The 22,488-nt window shown below is 42.2% G+C and overlaps 4 protein-coding genes across 6 annotated transcripts; 2 read left to right on the top strand and 2 right to left on the bottom strand.

Moving 5' to 3' along the window:
• The first annotated feature begins 65 nt into the window (after positions 1 to 65).
• LOC130693669 (uncharacterized) lies at positions 66 to 4,701 on the top strand. The gene is made up of 9 exons (XM_057516886.2): positions 66 to 321; positions 393 to 663; positions 737 to 904; positions 988 to 1,105; positions 2,111 to 2,304; positions 2,378 to 2,653; positions 2,729 to 3,380; positions 3,446 to 3,516; positions 3,605 to 4,701. Exons 1-9 carry the CDS (start codon positions 167 to 169, stop codon positions 4,337 to 4,339), a joined length of 2,640 nt encoding a protein of 879 aa, XP_057372869.1. The 5' UTR covers positions 66 to 166; the 3' UTR covers positions 4,340 to 4,701.
• On the bottom strand, positions 4,630 to 16,257 carry LOC130693484 (membrane metallo-endopeptidase-like 1). Of its 3 annotated transcripts, none has more exons than XM_059496019.1 (20): positions 16,105 to 16,257; positions 12,298 to 12,482; positions 12,080 to 12,192; positions 10,800 to 11,054; positions 10,613 to 10,702; positions 10,097 to 10,326; positions 9,680 to 9,874; positions 8,897 to 9,061; positions 7,819 to 7,973; positions 7,588 to 7,722; positions 7,409 to 7,505; positions 7,235 to 7,333; positions 7,027 to 7,104; positions 6,803 to 6,906; positions 6,672 to 6,733; positions 6,546 to 6,597; positions 6,389 to 6,456; positions 6,177 to 6,307; positions 5,622 to 5,798; positions 4,631 to 5,546 (listed from the first exon to the last, which is right to left on the bottom strand). In XM_059496019.1, the coding sequence occupies exons 1-20, from the start codon at positions 16,135 to 16,137 to the stop codon at positions 5,370 to 5,372; spliced, it is 2,601 nt and encodes an 866-aa protein (XP_059352002.1). In that variant the 5' UTR covers positions 16,138 to 16,257; the 3' UTR covers positions 4,631 to 5,369. The 3 variants fall into 3 exon arrangements, with proteins under 3 accessions (XP_057372654.1, XP_059352002.1, XP_059352003.1); XM_059496020.1 differs by lacking the exon at positions 16,105 to 16,257 and adding an exon at positions 13,306 to 13,594 and having other exon boundaries at positions 4,632 to 5,546; XM_057516671.2 differs by lacking the exon at positions 16,105 to 16,257 and having other exon boundaries at positions 4,630 to 5,546; positions 12,298 to 12,849.
• Positions 16,258 to 16,795: 538 nt separating this feature from the next.
• On the bottom strand, positions 16,796 to 19,509 carry LOC130695252 (ATP synthase subunit beta, mitochondrial). Its single transcript, XM_057518395.2, has 8 exons — positions 19,350 to 19,509; positions 18,892 to 19,089; positions 18,705 to 18,839; positions 18,347 to 18,508; positions 18,105 to 18,289; positions 17,758 to 18,039; positions 17,303 to 17,695; positions 16,796 to 17,241 (listed from the first exon to the last, which is right to left on the bottom strand). Exons 1-8 carry the CDS (start codon positions 19,459 to 19,461, stop codon positions 17,122 to 17,124), a joined length of 1,587 nt encoding a protein of 528 aa, XP_057374378.2. The 5' UTR covers positions 19,462 to 19,509; the 3' UTR covers positions 16,796 to 17,121.
• Positions 19,510 to 20,049: 540 nt separating this feature from the next.
• LOC130695640 (lethal(2)neighbour of tid protein-like) lies at positions 20,050 to 21,923 on the top strand. Its single transcript, XM_057518839.2, has 7 exons — positions 20,050 to 20,309; positions 20,369 to 20,616; positions 20,673 to 20,833; positions 20,903 to 21,023; positions 21,089 to 21,291; positions 21,354 to 21,545; positions 21,631 to 21,923. Exons 1-7 carry the CDS (start codon positions 20,105 to 20,107, stop codon positions 21,791 to 21,793), a joined length of 1,293 nt encoding a protein of 430 aa, XP_057374822.1. The 5' UTR covers positions 20,050 to 20,104; the 3' UTR covers positions 21,794 to 21,923.
• Positions 21,924 to 22,488: the final 565 nt, after the last annotated feature.

Below are 22,488 nucleotides of genomic sequence, written 5' to 3'. Positions count from 1 at the left end.
CTCTCTAACCCCCCCCCCCCCCCCCGCTGGAAAAAAAACTCTTTAAATAGTCGGACAAGTTGCTATTCATCGTCATTGTCCATCATCATTTCTAACGTTCGATTGCCCTCCGTTCCGGTTCCCTATAAAATACCCATTTATTGTGAAGACACTCACTCGTCTTCAGATGATGTCATCGCAGCAAAAGGTTATACCCAATGGCTCGATTGGAATCGAAGGTGAACCGGGAGAACCACTGTCCGCCCCGTTGATCGTCGTTTCCAATCGACTACCGTTCGTTCTTAAGCGCAACGCACATGGAAAACTACAACGATCACACAGGTACGCATGGAGCTGATACTTAGAAATAAAACATGTTTAAATAACTCAATGTGGTATCGTGACTTACTTAGTGCTGGCGGGCTAGTGACGGCATTGGGGCCGGTGGTGATGGACTGCGGAGGACTGTGGATCGGCTGGCCGGGATCGCACGACGTGCGACCGTTTGATGAGATTCCGGAGCCGGACATTCCAAACAGCGGACTGAAATCGCAGCAGGTCAAAGCCGTGTTGGTCCGCCAGGAGTTGTTCGACTCGTTTTATAACGGATGCTGCAACGGCACCTTTTGGCCTCTATTTCACTCGATGCCCGATCGGGCCGTCTTCAGTTCAGACACTTGGAAGGTAATTAGCCAAATCGAACTATTAGAGGAACCTCCACTTGTCCAGATTCTAAATGAAAGAATTATGTAATTAGGCATACCAGGAAGTAAATGAAGAATTCGCCCTCAAGACAATAGATGCCCTGCGACAAGTTCGTGCCCGTTTGCTGAAAGAATACAACCCAAGTGATGATTCCATGCCTGTACCAGTTGTATGGATTCACGATTATCAACTTATGCTGGCCGCGGCTATGATCCGCCAGGTAGATAGTACCCTTGACATTTTTTTTCGAAATCTGATAATCGTGCTAACGTAATGAATTTTGCAATTGCTTAACAAATTAAGGTGGCCATCGAAGAGAACTTGGCTTGCAAACTCGGTTTCTTTCTCCACATTCCATTCCCATCATGGGACATCATGCGACTCTTCCCTTGGGACGATCAGATTCTAGAAGGCATTCTAGGTAAGTTTTTGTTGAATTTTGCCCATCTTTGACGAAAGCAGATATACGTTGCTGCTAGCTTACACACAAAAGCCTTAGCGTTGCCACGACGATACCGTATTTATGATTTTAGAAAGTTTGCGTTACCTTATCGCCATTTAAAAGTAGAACAGCAAATGGCATTATTAGATAAATTCAGTGACACGATTTGATAGCTTAATTTCTATATCTAGAGGCCAAAAGGTTAAATTGAAAACACAATGTGGTTGTAGTACTTGTTTACAATTGGGCGCCCTAAACTTCCCAGTGCTAAAAGGATACAATTGTAAATCGGTTGCCATCCCGTAAGTTAGCCATGATCAACAGCCTTTTGCAAAAGAATGAAACAGCAAAATCCCCTCCAAGAAAACAAGAGATCTAAAAATCAATATGGAACACTTACTTCTCAGGAATAGTTTTCCTTAACTTTGTTTCCTTTTGCAGTCGATGGAGTTAGCCTTTTCTCCCTTCAGGCCACGTTTTTATTTGCTAAATGTTAGAAAGGTTTCTCAATTCGATGCTTTTCACCCGCTAAGGAAAAAAGTACCATATGTTGTCGCCACTTTTTTTTTATTTGGATGTACTCAAAAGTAACGGTGAGTTCAGCTTTGCAAAAATGGTTCAGCAGAGCTTGAGGCACATGGCACGACGATGAGTCACTAGCCAAGTATGGCGCTTTCGACTTCCCCGTACTGACTCTTCCTTCCACTTCGCCAATTAGTCGACGACGTTGCAAATTTTACGAGCTTTTCAAATATGTGCTATTGTGCCGCGTATCCTGTTTATAGATGTAAACTAAAATCTCGTGTATTTTAAGAGGAAACAAATAATACCGTTAAGAAATAATAACTGCATGTGGTTATTATTATTATTTTTTAAACATTTATTTTTTGTTGCCTTTTACAATTGTGTTGTTCGTCTGCTTCATGCTTTCATTTCTGTCTGAATGGGTCGTTTCAAGATGCAAATTGTTATTTTCTACAATAGCCTGTGACTTGGTCGGTTTCCACATTGAAGACTACTGCGCCAATTTTATTGAATGTTGTCAACGCCGTATGGGATGTCGAGTCGATCACGCCAAGAGGAACATCGAATACGACAATCGCACTGTACACGTTCGGGCCCTTCCGATCGGTATTCCTTTCAACCAGTTCCAAATGCTGGCCATCAAAGCGCCACGAGTAAGTATTGTATTTGACAGGCCTTGCACGTTTCCTATTTCGGTTGGTTGACAACGTGTTATTTGAAACGAAGGTAATGAAAGACGAACGGGTTGTGTTGGGAGTGGATCGGCTCGACTACACCAAAGGTTTAGTGCAACGCATCAAAGCCTTCGAGAGGCTGTTGGAATGTCATCCTGAACATTTGGGACGTGTTGTCCTAATGCAAATCGCTGTCCCGTCTCGCACAGACGTCAAAGAATACAAAGCATTGAAAGAGGAAATAGATCAACTGGTCGGTCGCATTAACGGACGTTTCTCCACCGCTGACTGGTCACCCATTCGATACATTTACGGATGCATTTCACAGGTACTTAATATTTCGTGGTGAGGGGGCACGTTGTCAGCAACTTTAACGGTAACGTTTTTATGGAAATTTCTATAGGACAAATTGGCTGCCTTTTATCGCGATTCGGCTGTTGCGTTAGTGACTCCGTTACGTGACGGTATGAATTTGGTAGCCAAAGAATTCGTCGCTTGCCAAATCAATGAAAATGGCGTGCTGATCCTTTCGCCGTTTGCTGGAGCCGGTGGAACCATGCGTGAAGCCTTGCTCGTCAATCCCTACGAGGTCGACATGGTTGCCGAAACGATTCACAATGCGTTGGTTATGGACGTCAACGAACGCCGTCGTCGGATGCAACTCTTGCGTAAACGTGAATCGTCCATGGATGTTGACTACTGGATGGACAGCTTTTTGCGAGAAATGGATCAAGTGGAATGCGCAATTACGGGTCCTCCTTCATTAATTCCGGTCGACCATGGCTACCAGTCGTACCTCACTGAGTACATCGAGGACTCAACGAAACTCAATCTGCTGTTGGACTATGATGGAACGCTGGCTCCCATTGTCAGTCATCCTGATCTAGCCATGATGTCGGCAGAAACTCGACGTGTCTTGACACACCTTTCGCAGATGCCTTCCGTTTCAGTTTGCATCATGTCAGGTCGATCGCTCGATAACCTTCGTCAGATGGTAGGCATTGAAGGCATCACCTATGCAGCCTCTCAAGGATTGGAAATTCTTCATCCGGACGGTATTTCCTTTCCATTAGATTCTCAATTACCTTCTTGGCATTTTAGAAATTGGTCTGTCTTATAGGATCACGTTTTATTCACCCTGTTCCAACCGACCATCAGATTCGATTGCAAAATCTCCTGCCGGCCCTTGAGGTTAGTTTTGTTTTACTGATTGATTTTGCTTCCTCATTTCTTTTTGATCGATTCCCGGATTAAAAACTCGTTTGGTTGTATTTCGTAGGGCGAGGTATGCACTAATGGTGCCTGGGTGGAGAACAAGGGAGCCTTGTTAACTTATCATTATCGAGCGCTGTCCTCGACGACGTCTCCCGAACGCCGCGACTCTTTGGTTCAACGAGCCGCAGAGTTGTTCAGGCAGCACGGATTTTATCCGCACCATACGCAGATGGCCATCGAAGCCCGGCCTCCCGTACCTTGGGACAAAGGCCGCGCTTCCCTCTACATTATGCGGACCACGTACGGAGTTGACTGGCCGCAACGAGTCGGCGGGCCCGAACGTGTCAGGATTCTCTATGCCGGCGACGATGATACCGACGAGGACGTCATGGAAGCCCTCAATGGACTGGCTTGCACTTTCCGCGTATCGCGAGTGCCAGTCTACAAATCGTCAGCCAATTATCGGTTGACTGATCCTGATGCAGTTCAATCGCTGCTGCGTTTAATTGAAGATAAACTTGATCAACGTGCAGTCATTCCTTCTTCGCCTACGTCGAGTTTCACGGCCAACTTCTTCATCACCTGCATTCACGAATCGGAGACTGTTACCTCTGACGAGGAGCAGACAGATTTGAGCGTCAGTGATGCGCAGCTGAAGAGCAAGAGGCGGCGGCGTAACTCGAGGAACTCGACGATGGTCTTGAGCAAGGTGGCCGCTGCTGGACTACTTCGCAGCAACAGTTTCAAGGCGGCGTTGTGTCACCATTCTCAGGATCCAATCACTGTGATCGGCCATTAGTTTTCATTTTGTCATTATATTATTGTCATAGCGAGAAAGGGTGGGCATCCAAGTATCAGTAGATTCCATTTTGAAGCCCAGTGTCGAATTTTCTGAACCTTCATTCGTAGCTAAATAGGTGCCATTATCATGGAGAATTTAGGGCGCAAGTTTTTTTCATTAGCCGTTGTCACAAAAGAGTACGGTTACTTGATTTTATACTCGACATCATTTCTTTCTTTTGCGTGCGTGTGGCATTGATTGTTGCACAGTCGTCGCTTTTACTTTTCCTTCTCGACATTTCGACATTCTTTCGATAACTTGCTGACTGAAATTGTTATTTGCATTCTCGACATATTCGAAATATACAGTATACCAATTACGTATCAGTCACGTTTGCTATTCAATAGTCAACCGAGGGATGTGAGACAATGATTATATTCACGAAATTGAAACTAAGTTTTTTCAAATGTAAACATTCACGATTAGATTGAATTGTTCATAACACCAATCACGTTTTTCTTTTTTTTTTTGGTTAAAAAAAACGAGAGTAGAAAGGAGTTGACAAATTTGGTTGGCAAGCTGACGGGAGAAGAAATGGGTGTTTCCATGATTTCAAAAATATACACTAGGTTTCAATGGTGCAGTACCATGTCAAACGTGACGAAACTAACACAGCGAACGCAATGTAAAAAATAAAGAATTAAGAGCGTGAGAGAGCAACTTTTTTTAGTGATAGCAGAATAACAATTTTCTTTTTGCGCTTTGAAAATGATTTGACTTAGTTTAAACGTTTCAGAGACAAAAAGAAATTGAATGACGTGTACATAATTGAGAATATGTCGCCATGCATTAAAAAAATTTTTTTTTTTTAGATTTGATTTTAACTGACAAGGAATCGACTATACAAGAAAAATGATCAACAATCTATAGTTTTTGACAGCCAGTAAGAAATTGTTGCCAAACATTGCGTTAAAAGCCTTTTGTTCGGCTGTCAACGCCCCAACAGTCTTTAAAAGGTTTTTTTTTGTTTGACTTACTGTGTTTGTCATTAGCTCCAGAGTTGGCATTTGTTGACTGGGTTCATCGGACTGTCGGCTGGACAATGGAACACTTCAGAGAAAGTAGGACTATTTTGAAGGACGCCGTTGGCACGGTACTTGCCCGGACTATGAGCTTCTTTGGTGTACTTCTCGTAGCCATCAGCATTAAGCACCTCGCACCAAATCTGTCGTGATGTAAGCAAAGTAATTGCTGTACAATGTTATGCAAAATAAAAGGAGGCATATAAGAAAAAAAAAACCTGTCCATAAGTGATGAAGAAAAGTTGGTCGTCGGTGTAGTTGACACCTGGCAGTCGCAACTCGGGTCTATGTCTCTCCTCGCCTATGGCTCTTGAATTTGATTTATATGCTGTCCACGCATGGGCCAGACCACCACTGTCGCATACATTTTCGCCCAGTGTTCTGTTTCCGTCAACCTTTTTTTTTTATTGCAACAAAAAAGAATCGAAAGTTTTTTTCTTTTGTACCAAACAATAGCGTCCGTCTTCCTCGGGTTTGAAATTTGCCGCCTCACAGTTCCCAAGAAAAAGTTGGAATAATCAAATTAAATTAGGAAGCTCTAGTTTCGATGGTGTAGAAAACATATGTAAATAGCTGTCTGTTTAACCCTCTTTTCTTTTACAAGATTATCAAACAACTGGGCCTCGTAGACATTTTTTTTTTTTTTTGCTGTTTGTCCGTTCCCGTTTTTTTTTCTGCAGTGCATGACAAATCGTAGGTGTCACGAATATCAAACAACGCAAGAAAAGAAACAAAGTCAAATTGACTTTATCAGAAGGGGAAAAACGACTAACCGGTTTATCGATGTGGTCGATGGTGAAGGCGGCGTACTGCTGAATGAAACAGTCAGCCCGCTGACTGAAATCGCGCATTAGCGACTCGCTCCACCATTGTGTCATGTTGCCGTGCCGATCGTACCTCCGTCCTTGCCATACCAACAATCGGAAATTTAATCAGACTTCATTAAGCGAGCCAAACACAAATGTAGAAAACAGCTAACACATACCGTTGACATCGAAACCGTGAACAATTTCATGCCCAATCACGACTCCTAGATTGCCGTACGTCATGTACCTTGGGACGCGGACAAAACAAAGAAAAACAACGTCCTCGTTATATAACTTAAATGGTATTTTACAAGCGATTTCAGAGCGTTCTAATACCTCGGTAGGTCTAGGTTGAAGAAAGGCTCACGAAGGATGCCTAGTGGAAAAACTATGCGATGGTAATGGACATAAAAGGGGATTTTAGAAATGAAAAGAACGCGTATACCAGGGAGGAAGTATTACTGATCTCGTTGGTCGATGGATTGTGGAAGGCATTGACGACCAGCGGTTGAACTAGCCATTCTCTAAAAAAAAAAAAATGCAAATCGATACGTTGTAGCTATAGGAGACACACAACTGCATTTAGTACTTACTTCTCTTTAGGTGGAGGCTGAAAGACTTTTTGAATTTCGCGCCAGACTTCGTGACGCCTTATACGCATGACGTTGAACAAAATGTGACCGTTGTCAATGTGAAGCTAGAATGAATAAAAACGTAATTAACCTACAATTCATGGTAGAAATAACGATGAGCAAAATTGGCCATCAAGCTGTTAAAGCGTAGTAAATAATAATTATGCAAACAAGTTTTCACGTACCTCCTGATAATCGAGATCCAACTGAGTCAGGTTGAGAATTTTGTTGGGATAGCCAATCTTGGAGCCCATTGCCTCCAACTAGAAATAACAGGGCAACCGGAATGAGGTCATTATCACGTTCTTCTGCCTTCTCGTTATGAGTTTTGCCCAATTTCTTTAGGATATGAACAACTACCGATACTGTAACAAAAATTTGAAACTGTTTTACTTTCTCCAGTAGACGTAGAGTCATCTCTTCTTCGATCCATTCTTGGCGTGTGATGCTGGCGCCGAAGGCCTCTTTTAGTTCGTCGATCAGCCGCAGAATCTACAGTGCGTTTGGGGACCACTATGAAGATCGAACAGCCGTGCACGAAAACATATTTTGATGTGCGCTAGTTACCCAAGTGTTGGTCCAATTTGAGGCCATTTTGGTAACGTAAAGATGAGCGGCCACTAATCCAAAACCTTCATTAACTAATGCGACGCACTGCTTCCACCTATACAGGTACGAAGGTCAAAGGGGTTTCCCGACTTGCATTTCAAAAAAAGAAGCTGGAATCATAAGCAAAAGATACGCACCTCGTGAGATAGATGCGCTCCTCGCCCAAATTGGGCACGCTCTGCTTAAAGTTGGTCCACATCTTGAGGAAGCGCGTCGTGATGAGCGGCATTGATTTATAGACGAATCGCCATATCAAGTAGTTGGTCACGGTCCTTATTTTTTTTTTAAATGTCGGGATATTTTTCAATGTTACAAACAAAAAAGTGAAAATCACGATATGCGAATAGCTTAGACAGACAACAACCTACCTGGATGGTGTCGTAGTGAGGAGGTTGCCCAGTTCGGGTAGGAAGTCGCGACACTGCAGACTGACGGGCATGTCAGACAACAGCAAAGCTGCCCGATCTTTATCGCTTAAGCCAGTCGCTCGAAGGAGAGTCTCCACCGCTGCTGTCCAGTTGATCTGGTGACATAAAATTTAAAAGTGTTAGTGCGTCAGAAAGGAATCCTGCAACGCGTGCCTTTCACTTTACAAGCCATCTAAAAAGCCCTGATTTCTCGTTTCATAAGCTGCTCTACGTAAGTGTTTGCATATCTCCTAACGTGAATACATCCTATAAGCCTGAACCCGATCTTGAGAATTAGGTCGGGCAGGAACTGCATGTTGCAGCTTGTTCGTAACGAAAAGGTTCATCAAGCGGGTTTTGTCCGAGTTTTCTAAAGATAGTCGCTAAGCGAAGCGTCTGCGCTAGATCTTTGTGCATCCCCAGCGTCGTTAACGGTGGGACTATGGCCGACGCCAATAGACGGGTACGTCTATATGCGCACTAATTAATGATTTAGTTACCGGATGGAAGAAATATGTACAATAAAAAAACAAAACAGAAATCTATCAATAAAGATAAAAGTAGGCAGCAGTGAAGAAAGAATCAGCCGAGCGCGTCGAAAATGTCGCCCTACTTGGCACGGGCACTCGCATCCACCCCCCAAACCGTTCTACTTAATTAGATTCATACTGGATTCCATCAAAACTGAACGTAACTCAATTGAGAATTTCATGTTGATGCTGTTCCCACTCGAAAAGATTGAATATTTATCAAGCGGAACTGGCATCGAAAGTAGATCGATACGGACCAAATATGAAATGAAGCAAAATGTTTCTCTAAAGTGCATATATAGGGGAGTGTGCAAGAGCGGGAGGGAAGGAGACGTCTAATCAAAAAGGAAGATATGTCAAGGTTGCATTCCCACATTTTGGCGGAACGACGAAAAAAAAAAAAGAAATTGAACAATGCAATGCAATCACGCCAGTTGCTTGTACATACACTTTAAGAGAGAAAAAAGAGAGATTTTGAAAATCGGTAAAGCAAAGAACACTTTGTTTACCGCAGGAAATTGGGTCTCCATATCGGAGAGATTCAACCGATGTTCGACGATGGTATCGTGATGGAAGGCAGCATTCTCCAGATCTTCGTTGTTACTTGTAGTGCGATTCGAGTCGTTGGTCGGGTCCAAAATCAAGTCACCATCAGCGCAGAAGGTACTGGAAATCTGTATCGCATAAAAAAACAAACAAAAAGAATGAACTGTTAATTGTTATTCTTTATGTGAAACTGGAATTTTCTTTTTTTTTTTTTTTTTTTTTTTTGAAACCTAAAATGGCAAGAAAGAAAGCCATAAAAATGATAAAGGATGATGGCTGACAACATCGTTGAGTCGCATCTTCCGGGCTCGTGCTTTACTGCTGTGATCGTGGAGAATTATTGGCTGGAACAGCAAAATATCTCTTACGTTTTGTTATCTCTGAGCTTTTTATTCTCTGGTTTTTCTCTGTTTTCTTTTTTGACTACATAAACCCCGGTATAAGATGAAAATGTGAAGCAGACACTGAGGGAAGTAATCTGAAAAAAAAAAGGGGGAGGTTTACGCAAACAACTGATTCTGTGACACAGAGAAATGGAGATCGATTCTGTGATAAGATTGCATACGTCCTGGTCCGTTACGACTCAGACATTTCTTAGTGCCTTTTTTCTTTTCCAGGAAAATTCTAACGTTTGAAGTTTTTCAACTGTCAATATTCAAATTGGGATTACCAGTTTCAACATCGATAATCTACTTCAGTTGCAAAGAATCATACTATGCAAACAAAAAGAGAAAAAAGTGAATTACTTTTGCAAAGCGGGCCTCAAAGGCCAGCATATCGTCGAGTTCGTCAAGTGGCTCACGCCGACCGCCACTCAGAAGAAGGATAGTTTCCTCCATGAGGTTGCGGTAAGAGCGAAGGCAGCGTAGATGTCTGGCCGCCGTCTCATTCCTGCTCACGTCATACCAATCTTTTTCCATCAGTGGCTCACCTTTAAAAAACTAACTCAAAGACGTGAACGATTAGCAAACCTGCGCAGTACCCTACAACTAATTAATACAAATTATTATTTAATCAACTTTAGTTGAGACTAAATTAATCTTCTTCTCGTTCAAACCTGCCTCGAAGTCCATCAGTGCGGCGTTCACTATATTTAACAAGCAATAAACGCTCGGACGGGCAGGCAGGTAAAGTAGCTTATGCATGAAGTTTTCAATATATACCTGAAGGATGTACTGAGACGAGTTCCTCTCGTCCTGCGTCACGTAAATGTCAACAAAGCTATGGACTTGGAGCGCAGCCAAAGTCCCGATCAGGTGCTCGAGTGACGCATGATCGTGTGGCCGGTCGCCGGGCTCGAGCATGAGCAACGGCCAAGCACCTAGTTCGCCCGGTTGTAGGAAAGCAAACAGTGGCAACTCGCTAACGTTGCCAAAATCCGCATCGTCCAAATCTGCCATCAGTCATCGCCAAAACCAATGTTGACCATCCAGGGATAAAGTCGTCATGCGGAACAAAAGATCGGGAGTTTTAACTAAATGTAAAGCTATTACATTCCAACTCTGTTTTCGAATAGTTTAGGTTCAATTCCACTGCCGTGTCGTTTTTCTTTTATCGATTTAACGAAGACAGATAACAGAAGCGTTTGAAAAAAAGAAGAAATCCTCAAAGGAATGCAAAACAATCATTGATTGCTTTCTAGCGAAAGGCAAGGAAAAACTCGATAGGGTTTGACTTACGCGGACTCATGCACGAAGCGTAGAAATCTTTGATTTTCCGGATGGATCCGTTGACATTAGCATCGCCATCGTGCGGCTGCTCCAGCACTTCTGTAAAGGAAAAAAAAAGTGCAATCATCAAAGCTAGATCATCAATCTTTTGTTGGTCTTTAATCCAACAGGAAGAAAAAGGCGGCAATCAGCTCACTTCGAGTAGACAGCAACATTTCATCTTGCATTTCCTGCAGGGTTGAAAGCTGATTAGAGTCGTCTGGGACGCTGTAGGTATCAAGGAAACGGCCGCACGAGAAACGGTAAAAATCCGTGCAGGGATCAATCGACGGGTCGAGACGAGCAAGTAGACGCGCTGCCGCTTTGACGCAAGCAGGAGTCGTGCATACTTCACCTTGCTCCTGTTCTTCGGGCGATGTAGCGTTCGGGTATTCTGGGTAACCAAATAATCCTGATGTTGAGTATATAAAACAAAGAAAATAAAAATATGCGTCATTAATCCTGCAAGGTTAATTAGCATTTTGGCATCCAAACGTAATATTCCAGAAATGCTAGGTATTCTTCTTTAATTTGAAATTCAAATGACGGGTCGTTGTTTTTCAGATGCCAGGGGAACCGACACGGTTCTAATCATCCGGCGATAAGTCTGGAAAGGCGTACACACAAAATGCGCGTGACGTTGGTCATAAATCAACAGCTACGCTTCGCTAAACAAGAACCATAGCGGGCTGTTTAAAAACAAAATTTTTTTTTTTGCGTCTCCTCCTACCTACTCGGCGCTAAGAAATAGAGTATGTTTTTACACATATTTATAGATGAGAGACAGATATAGAGTTTGGTCCTCAATGCAATTCCCTTCCCCTCACTATTGTTTCTAGGTTAGGTACCCCACCGCTAAAAATGAAATCGTGTAAACAACCTTTGAGTTCGCCCAATAGTAAGACGTTGTTTCAAAATCTGTCAACGAGCGAGCAACGTGAAAACACTCAAGTCGGAACAGCAGAAATCCTTTTCAATAAAAAAAAAAAGGAAATAAAAGAAAAACTTTAATTGCAAATAGATTGAAACCGGCGGCTACGCGAATCGTGTAACGTCAAAGCGTAATGGGTCTCAAGAGATGAATTAGGCTTGCGAATCGAAAAGCTTTAAAAAGAAAATGCGGAAGGCAGTTGTAAGGCGTCGTTCAGCGCCGAATGACCGATAACGGCCAGTTTCGTTTGTCGACAACGACGGAGTCTGAATTTGCAATAGGGAAAGCCGACAGACAGGGTGAGAAGCGCCTGACACTCTTGATCCCATTAGTTTTCCGAATGGTCAGTCAAACCTATTTTAGAGTGCTCCGTATCTCTATGAGCAACAAAACAAGAGATCGAAAAAACAAAATTGACTATTGATGCTGGATCATCGTTCTGCATGCTAATTCTACATCGAAACTGAACTGAATCAAAACGAAAAAATAGATGTTTAGATAGAGACCGTAAGGTTGGAATAACCAGATGATGGCAGCCGTGACGATGATCGACGTAATGACGGTCAATGGGATCCACCACCAACAACGATTGCAACTCCTGCCACGAAACTCGACGTACCTGTGGTCGACAAGGTTGTCAATCAATTCTTCAATTTTCAATTTAAACGCATTGAACTTTTTTCTTTTAAATACTTAATTTTTATGTAAAGATAAATGCGGTTACCTTTCCGGAATGGAGAAATGTTCTTCCTCGTTTCCGCTGGTGAGGCTAGATGCACTAGGCGGAGGCTGGCGTAGGAGCGAGATCCGCGAACTTTGGCTACGCACAACCGGTCGGTGGCGGCCAACTTTTGGTAGTCCAGTCAGTCCGTTACGATTTGACGACGCTACCGAAGACGCTTGCCGCACCTGCGGAGGAGACGAGACTGGCGAGGAGGTGGACATGTTAAACGTGCCGAGCGAAATATGCGGTAACGAATGTTTGGCAGAGGTAGAATTTAAAAAGGAATCTGATTTGATTGAAGAGCTAAAAACATTTAAATCAACGCAGCGGGATGGAGAAGGTGTTCTTTGCTGGGCCGATTGTCCAGCAGGGATTGAGTTCAAATGAGATTCGTCCTCCATCAGCTCCGATTGCATTCAATCAACGTCTCAACACTGACGCAGATCTTTGCTGATACTTGTCCGATGCGGAGCGTTGTCACCCATCGACCGGCACCAATTCCGCGTGTTTTTGGTGATCGAAAAAGAATCATTCAAACGTCCCCCAAACAAAATGGAAGAACTGGCCTGGTTCACGCGAAACGACCCACTGCAGAGAAAAACTCGGAGTAAAACGATGTCCCTGCAGACACTAACATGACTCCAACACATCACGCATGCTCTCAGACGACGTCGAGGTACCAATGTGAGCCAAGAAAGCTCTCCAGGCTTTTCGTTGCCGGATGGGTACGAGGCGTACGTAGCCAACGGGCTTGAAGTAAGGCACGTTCGGACTACATCATGTTCTTTTATCGTCACCGTCGAGTGCTGTTAAACAGCTTTTTTTCTTTTTATTTGTCTTTTCCTCCACTTTTATTTTTGCGGATGTCGGAAGCAGCTGCCGCCTTCGTTTTCCAACAGGAAGACCACCACCGTTGAAAAATGGCTGTATGTATGTCATTCATGGTCGTTCACGCACCAAAAAGCTCACGAAGCAGACACGGCGTTAAAAATATCCCTTTATGATTACCATAATAACACCTTCTCCTGTTTTTCTCTCGGCCTCATCCAACGAGACCTTCCCAATGGATGGATTTCCCCGACGAGTAAATAAACAAACACATCAGGGCAAACGGTTTGGCTATCTAATTCTTCTCAAGTGTCACGTTTCCCGACAGATGACGCCGACCGTAATGAAGGTGCTGTCCGAACCAGAATAGATCAGTCGAAATTAATTAGCGCAGACTGACAATGAATCCCTTTGAAGAACACAAAACAACATATTACAAAATCTCATTACATTCCCTTTCATCGAGTGGAACAAGACTGATGTAGTCGCTACCCAGTTTAAGCACAGCCGGTTTTTAGTTCAATCGCGCTTTTCCCGAACGAGGCGGAGAAGAAATTGTTTCAATAATACACAACATCGTTGGCCGCCCCTATCTTGGCAACTAGTCCTCCACGAGGATGTACTGTGAAACAATCCTCCCCTTTTCTGTTTGAGGACACATCGTAAATTCCCCCCTTTCAGCTATTTCTGAACCGCTGTATAGCACTGCTGCTACGTACCCTCGTGCATGCGTAAAACAAGATAAATCCATGAGTCGACATCACTCAATACCCCCATATATTTGGCTGGAAATTGTCGTCCTTAAAACCTTGTTGGCGCCCTCCTTTGCAGTTTATATCTTGTTGGATCTTGTTCTTTCTTTTTCGTTATTCAGTCGGCTCCAATTTTCATATCGGTTCCGATCCGCATACGGATTTCGATTTTTGTTTTACGATCCCGAAGTCGTGCATCAAGTTCTATTGAACGTAAAAAATTGGTGCAATCGATCAGCTATCCCAAAATCGTGTAACCTCTAAAACATTAACAGCTAAAAAAACGATTCAAGGTCGTGGACATTAATTTTTGAATAAAATAGTAGTGGGAGGATGTTTGCATATCACGTATCCGGAAGAAGTAATAGAGACAATCCATTGTTCATCTATTAAAAAAAAAGTGTTTCCATAATCCCATAGACCTCTGTGTTATCGGCGATGGGCTTTTCCATGAGCTTTGCTACAGCGCTAGCTTTTTTTCTTTTCAGAAATTACGAGAACCAAAAGATCTTGTTAGATCAACAAGCTTTTTACGAAATAAGGTTTTATACGTTTAGCGAAAATTTTTCAATTTTTTTTTCCATTTTGGAGTCTAACGTTTAGACAGCCTACAGACGGAGGAGGGAAAAAGTTAGCCATTAGGCAACAAATTAAAGAGAAAGGGAAATAAACAAATGCACTAATCTCATTAGGAAAGGTGGTGCGTGATAAGAGTTGGCGGCTCGATAACTGCATTAAAAACCGAGGGCATCACGATCTCACTCGGTGGCGTTCAAAAACTGAAAGACTGCAATTATAATTTACCGAAAAATACGCAGTTATTTCGTGTGGCCATTCAAGCTAAGTGAATTTTGTAACCCCGAGAGAGATCGTTCATTTAGCAAAAACAAAAACTTGCATGTGAAAAGGTAAAACAACGTGAATAAAAAGGTGTGGCCTGCGTAAGGATGCCTGATTTACTGAACGAGATAAAAAGAAACATTGAATGCCATAAAAAAAAAATTCTGCGCTTACGTCGGTTTCAGTTGGATTAGATGATCAAAGCTAAAGGGGGAGGGGCAGGCTACGGACACAGCCCGCCCTTTAAATTTGTAAGTAATAGAGTTGAGAGGTTTGATTCGTCAGCCCTGCCAAAGTCTTTTCTTTTTACTTGTCGTATCCGTTTTCTTTCTCGGTAGCATAGGAATGAGGTAGGCAAAACAAAAATCTTGTTTCATTTTTTCCGTTCTTCCGGATCCAGTCCCAAAGCTTCCTTTTCCGGAAGGCTTTTTTTTCTCCCTTTTAACAATTATGCTGTAGCTTTTGTTTGCTTTCCCTCAACCCCGTTTCCCTTCCTGATTCTCGATTTTCTTCGCGACACTACGCACAAAACGAGAAGCCAATAAAAAAAAACAAGCAAGCTCGAGCCATCAAACGACAATAGAAAATAATAAAGAAAACGGATTTGATGGCGACAAAAAGTCAAGTTTTTCCTTTTCGCCTTCGAACTTGTTTCTTTTCTTTTTAACGCAACTTCACGTTCACATGTGCCACAAGAAAGCAACTATTTACGACGTTCGAATCACTGACGAGACTCAGCCCTTTTTCTTTACGGCTGGACACATGTGTGTTTTCTTGTTTGTTTTTACACTAACCAGCAAATGACCACAGTCAAAGTTTTCCCCTTTTTTCGTTGACATGCAGTGTCCAGGAAACATACAAGAAAACAAACATAAATCGTTTACTCGAGGGAAAGCAAAAAATAAAAAAGGACCTTTTACTTTAGAAATTCAAATTGGAGCAAACAATGGATAGGTGGCGACAGTGGGCAGAGGGGAGAAGAATGGCGACAGTAAATTTTGAACGAAGACACATGCCAGAACATGACTTTAAACTTATTAGTTATTTTAGATTTACAAATCTTTTTCTGTTTTATCTGACAAAGTAGGTTACCTGGGAAACAGCCCTAAAGAACTAACAAGTCTTTTGATAGCTACGCGTATAGATATGTAAGTGGATCCCATAAATCTAGACTGACCAAACATGACAAAAACCATGAAGCTGGAACTAATATTTACGTTCTTTTTTCCCCAGTTTGGACGAATCACGATATTCCTTAAACGAATCTCTTAAAGAAAGCTTTACGACCATGGATATACGAGTCGATCGCGAACTGCACGACGGTAAACATTACTACCACCAAACATGGAAGCATGCTTCAATACAAGGAAATAACAGATAGACTTACCCCAGCAACGGACCCGTAAATAGACAGTACCATGTCATCGAATCTCTAGTCTTCCATGCTTCGGGATACGAAGGATCTTTGGCACTAAAATATTAACCAACATCGTAAAACCATGGGAATCGCTCTGTCAATAGTACAGACATGCATGCTAGAACTGTGCAGATATAATTACTCGGGAACGACGTGGTTTGAAAATGAAATTATCATGGTGGCAGCACTTGTTTCACGGAAGGGGCGGGTTTTAATAATGGAGGAAGGAACCTGTCTGTAATAATGAAAGGAACGTGTCTGCTGCATCTTGAAAGTCAAAGGTATGACATTTACGGCGAGATTTCAGATTTGTTGAAAATGAGAAAACAAAAGATTCATCGATAAATTCAACATATGAATAATGGTTGCTTTGTTCTTACCGTTTCAGCATTAAGCATCGGAACAAATGAAAAGTTGACAACCACACAAATGCCAAATGTATAAAAAAAGAAATTTTCCATAGAATATGTAACTGAAGCACTTAGAAAACATTTTAGCTTGTAAGGTCGACACGGATTAAGATCGCAATGACTACCCTGCTTCTCGTGAAATACTTATCCTTTTTGCATTGTTATTACCCCGAAGTTCATTCAGACCGATCCAAAACTGCTCGTAGGTATCAGGTATCCTGTCCATGACTGTTTTATCCAACGAATAGACGTTTTATTTTTTAAAGTTATATTTCCACTATCTTATTTGGGGCGATTTATTGTTTTGTTCGGGTGGGATTGGCACTGTCAAGTACGACCACAATTGGAATTGATGTTGAATAAGAAAAGAAGTTAGATAAACGGTTTCCATCTTTACTTTGTACAAAGGAATCCGGAACATCTACACAACGCTATGATAATAACTGCAGCTTGGCGGTGGAACTCGCTCGTAAGATTGGAGTTAATCATGTGGTGAAAGATTGACATGTATTCTCTTCATTTGCGACTTCCAAATCTACAGCTGAGGGATGGGTTTCTTTCTATTTCGCCTGGTAACTTATGCTGTCGATTCGGCCAATTTCTCAGCCTTGGCAACAACCTCTTCGATGGGGCCGACCATGTAGAAAGCGGCCTCGGGCAAGTGATCAAGCTCGCCTTGAAGGATCATCTTGAATCCCTAAAGTAGAAACAGACCAATGTTATTCTTCATCACTTGGTCTCATTAGCTGTTCGTGTACCTTGATGGTCTCGATGATGGGGACCAATTTGCCAGCATGACCAGTGAAAACCTCAGCGACCTGGAAGGGCTGGGACAAGAATCGCTGGATCTTACGGGCGCGGGCGACGGTCAACTTGTCTTCTTCGGACAACTCATCCATACCCAAAATAGCAATAATGTCCTGAAGGGACTTGTAATCTTGGAGGATCTTCTGGACACCACGAGCAACGTTGTAGTGCTCATCACCAATAATGTTGGGGTCCAAGATACGAGAGGTGGAATCGAGGGGATCGACAGCGGGGTAGATACCCAACTCAGCAATGGCGCGGGACAACACAGTGGTAGCGTCCAAGTGAGCGAAGGTGGTGGCAGGGGCAGGATCGGTCAAATCGTCAGCAGGCACGTAGATAGCCTACAAATAAAAAATCCCATTTGACTTCTAGGTCTTCGATTAAATCCCTGTTTTTTTCTCACCTGGACGGAGGTGATGGAACCCTTCTTGGTGGTGGTAATACGTTCCTGCATAGAACCCATGTCAGTGGCCAAAGTTGGCTGGTAACCGACAGCAGATGGAATACGACCCAAGAGAGCAGACACCTCAGAGCCAGCTTGAGTGAAACGGAAAATGTTGTCAATGAAGAGCAACACATCCTGACCTTCCTGATCACGGAAATACTCGGCGACGGTCAAACCAGTCAAGGCGACACGGGCACGGGCACCGGGGGGCTCGTTCATCTGACCGTATACCAAAGCTACCTAAAGATTCACAACGTTTGATAAATAATAGGACTGCGCAATACCACAATTTCATCTTATTTTACCTTGGATGTCTTATCCTTGAGGGAAATGACACCAGATTCAATCATCTCGTGGTAGAGATCGTTACCCTCGCGAGTACGCTCACCGACACCAGCAAACACGGAGTAACCACCATGGGCCTTGGCGACGTTGTTAATCAGTTCCATAATCAAGACAGTTTTGCCGACACCAGCACCGCCGAAGAGACCTTTACAAAGTTTTGATTTAGCGGAGATCACTACAGTAATAGAAGGAATCTTGTTACCAATTTTGCCTCCCTTGGCGTAGGGGGCAAGCAAATCGACGACCTTGATACCGGTGACCAGAATTTCCTGTGCGACGTTCATCTCAACGAATTCGGGAGCCTCAGCGTGGATGGCAGCGAACTTGTCGGTGACGATCGGACCCCTCTCGTCAATGGGCTCACCTATTAAGAACGCAAAACTATTAGTCGATGGCTAACAAATAATGTGCAGTGTTTTCTATGAAGTTGGGGCATTATTAACACAACTATATAGATGGCACAAAGATAATTTATCTCCAGAAAATTTCCAGAAAAATCATTTACAAGATTTAACTGGGGTAAGCTATAGGAGAGGAGGAAAATTTTAGTAAGAACTCACCAATAACATTCATAATTCGGCCCAGAGTTTCAGGTCCTACTGGGATCTTAATGGGTGATCCTGTGTCCAAAACTGGCTGGCCTCGAATCAGACCCTCAGTACCATCCATGGCAATGGTGCGGACAGTGTTCTCACCTAAACGGAGTTGTACAATTACGATGCAATTTCAAATTTACTATCAGCTTACCCAAATGCTGGGCAACCTCCAAAATGAGCCTGGGGCTGCGGTTGGAGACTTCGAGGGCATTGAGGATGGGTGGGAGCTGATCTTCGAATTGCACGTCGACGACGGCACCGATGACGGCGACAATCTTACCGTTGGCGGTAGCAGCTTTGGCAGCAGTCTTTGCTTCGGCGCTCAGAAGCTGGGAAGTATAAAAGCTTCCTAAAATTTAATAATACATTAGTGGAAGGAACAAAAGTAGTACACAATGACTAGATGTAGGTAAAATGAGAATACACTTTTCATTCCTGGATTACTAAAGACACCCAATTACTCCTTCCCGAAAAGGAATAAATTAAGCATTCGACACAGATGGGATATGGCGGCCATGTTGGCAAGGCAGGTCGGTGCATTACGTGACGACCGGCCGGCATACGATTGATTTCAACACATAGAAAATTAGTAAAGATAGTTGCACTTACGTTTTCCAAGAAGAGCAGGCAGGACTTTTGATTGTCCATTCTGAATGTGAGAAACAGTCGGTTGTACTGTTCTCAAAATTCCAGAAGAAGCTCGAGCGACGGCGTTCAACATTGCTGCGATGGCTGACGAAGACAGAGACAGAGATTTTCGGGGAAGAAATACCTGGTCACATGACCAAGGGCTTCCGTCTGGCTACAGCGCCGACAAATTTATATCTAAATGCTACGCACAGAAAATACCAAAGGTTAATGTTAAATATGAATCCATTTTTACACTTTACTTAACTCCAGGAATTGAACTTAAATATATTTTTAAAGAAACATTAGCTATCGATGTTTTGAAATATCGCTCAACAAACGCAAAAGGTTTTTGGCGTGGGTATGCTTCTTCACCGTCCATAGCTTATTTAAAAATAGAATGGTAAAAAATAGACTTCTATTGTAATACAATTGAATATTCTAGGTAATTTATGTACCTTCTGTTATTTTTTTATGAAGCCCTAACGTACAATAAAACAAAACAAAAGCAACAAACATAACTTCATGTTGAAATTTATTTTTTTAGCATGAATGTGTGATATCAATCAAAGCCATTCTTAATTAAAAGCAAAAATGGAGGAGGAGAATCATACATAAGTGTTTGAGCCTAGGCCACATAGCTTTCGGTTTCAGCTGAACTGTTTATAGAAATTATTTTCTGGAGATATTTATTTTTCGTCAGACATCGTGCAGTCGCGCACCAAAAATTCAACAGTATGGCGCCTCCCGGTAAACGTCACCGTGCGCAAAGCACGAAAATTCAAGTCATTAAAGGAAGGTTTACAAAGTTTCAGGCAAAGTACCTAACAATTGATTTTGCCAAAAGATTAGTGTTTGATCCGAGCTTGCTATGGGTTTCCGCAATTATTCTACTTGTCGGCGAATTGTTTGTGAATGTGCTAGTCATACAGCGAATTCCATGTAAGCAGTAATTATAATTTTCAATATTCCTTGTTTTAACATTTGTGTCCCTTATACAGACACAGAGATCGATTGGATAGCTTACATGGAAGAAGTTGAAGGAGTTGTGAATGGAACATGGGATTACTCCAAGTTGAAAGGCAGTACGGGACCTCTTGTCTATCCAGCTGGATTTGTTTATTTTTTTACTGTGCTTTATTACATTACAAATTTTGGGAAAAACATTAGACTTGCCCAGTACATTTTCTGTGGAATGTATCTGGTAACTCTTGCTTTAGTGTTCAGGATCTATTCTAAATCACGCAAAGTAAGTTGTTTATCCGTGTAAGTCTGGCTATACCTAATGTTTTTGTATTCCGCCAGATCCCACCATACATGCTGATCTTCATTTGCTGCACATCATATAGAGTTCATTCTATTTATGTTTTAAGACTGTTTAATGATCCAGTGGCAATAATGTTCTTATTTTGTTCAGTAAACTTGTTTATGGAAGGTTATTGGACATTAGGCAGTGTATTTTACAGGTATTTTGAATAGCTTTTTATTGCTAGTCTTTACAATGTTTGTAATTACATTTTCTACTTACACCATAGTTTTGCAGTTTCTATTAAAATGAATATTCTGCTATTTGCACCAGCGTTGTTGCTGGCGTACATCGCTAGCCAAGGAATTTACGGTACTCTTAAACAACTTACCATATGTGCTGGATTGCAAGTATACTTGTCCAACTGAATGTTACCATTTTCAGCAATAATTTTCTGTATTCTCACTTTTTTCAGCTAACGTTAGGTGCCCCATTTCTATTGGCAAATCCACTGGCATATTTAGTAGGATCGTTCAATTTGGGCCGCGTATTTCTCTTTGAATGGACGGTCAATTGGCGTTTTCTTCCGGAAGAAATATTCATTCACCCCGGCTTCCACGTTACGCTTTTGCTTCTCCACGTTGTGCTCCTAGTGGTCTTCGCCAAACCTTGGTTTAGGTATGTTAATGGATCCATTATTATTGCATTTTTTTAAATTCTTAATTTGTTTCGTGTTTTAGGTACATGAAAAGCTTTGCGAAGTTGCAGCCAACTGGAGTCGGAATGGTTTCACAACTTTTTCTGCTACCTCTCTTCACTGCCAACTTGATTGGAGTGGCTTTCAGCCGTTCCTTACATTACCAATTCTATGTTTGGTATTTCCATACTCTGCCATATCTTCTGTGGTCCACTCCATACTCCATATGGCTCAGGTAAATTATTCACGTGACATGCAAAAAGCTTTATCGTTATCAAATTCTGATTAAGCTGTTATTTCATGGACCTTCATTTTTGCAGGCTATGTATCTTAGGCTTCATTGAAATGTGTTGGAATACTTTTCCCTCAACATATGCAAGCAGTGCCATATTGCACGTATGTCACATTTTAATTATTGGCGGCATCTTCTGGAGGCGCCATCCAACCAAAGACCTGAATATCGACATCAAAAAGGACAAGTGATAACTTTTAATACATTAATTATTCACCTTTGCGTTTCACCCTTTCCAGTTTGAAGTGTGCTCTGGTGCGTGCGAGAAAGTTAACACTGTTATCTGACATAGTGTGATAATACAATTTTCGCTGCCAACAATTTACCTTGTAAGTTGTAATCATATTCTTATACTTTTACCTTTACGGTTTGAACTCGGCAGAAATCGGCCTATTTCTACGTTTTAATAGCCATTTTTCATCTTCTATCATCGTTGATTGTTATGGAATGCGACCAGCACCCTAAAAGGTAGAGGTTTAAAAAAAATCATAAAAACTGTGAATCTCATTGAGCCAGTTGAAAACGTGATACCCCATTAATTTCGATCCTTACTGTAGCATGAAGCTCCCTATCTTTTTGGATACAACAAAAATGACGAATCAAAAGTCCATAAAACTGGCAATAAAACTGTTTTCCCTTGAGTCATATGTTTCGATAAAATCGATAATTGGTTTCGAAAAAAGAACACGCCATCCACATTGCCTTTTTTCTTTGCAAAGGAAAAACAACGACCATGACGACCAACACGACATTTCTTATAACATAGTTTATCGAGCTTATGCCTCAATCTGTCTTAAAGACCGTGTAACAGGAATTCACAACAACTTCAAGGACTGCACTTCATGTTTCGCAACTCATAATGTTACAAATCCTGAAGAAGTTACGC

The sequence above is a fragment of the Daphnia carinata genome, chromosome 7, assembly GCF_022539665.2.
Source record: "Daphnia carinata strain CSIRO-1 chromosome 7, CSIRO_AGI_Dcar_HiC_V3, whole genome shotgun sequence".
Classification (NCBI taxonomy): Eukaryota; Metazoa; Arthropoda; class Branchiopoda; order Diplostraca; family Daphniidae; genus Daphnia; species Daphnia carinata.
The sequence above is the reverse complement of the archived record's forward strand: the minus strand, read 5'-3'. Positions and strand labels throughout refer to the sequence as shown.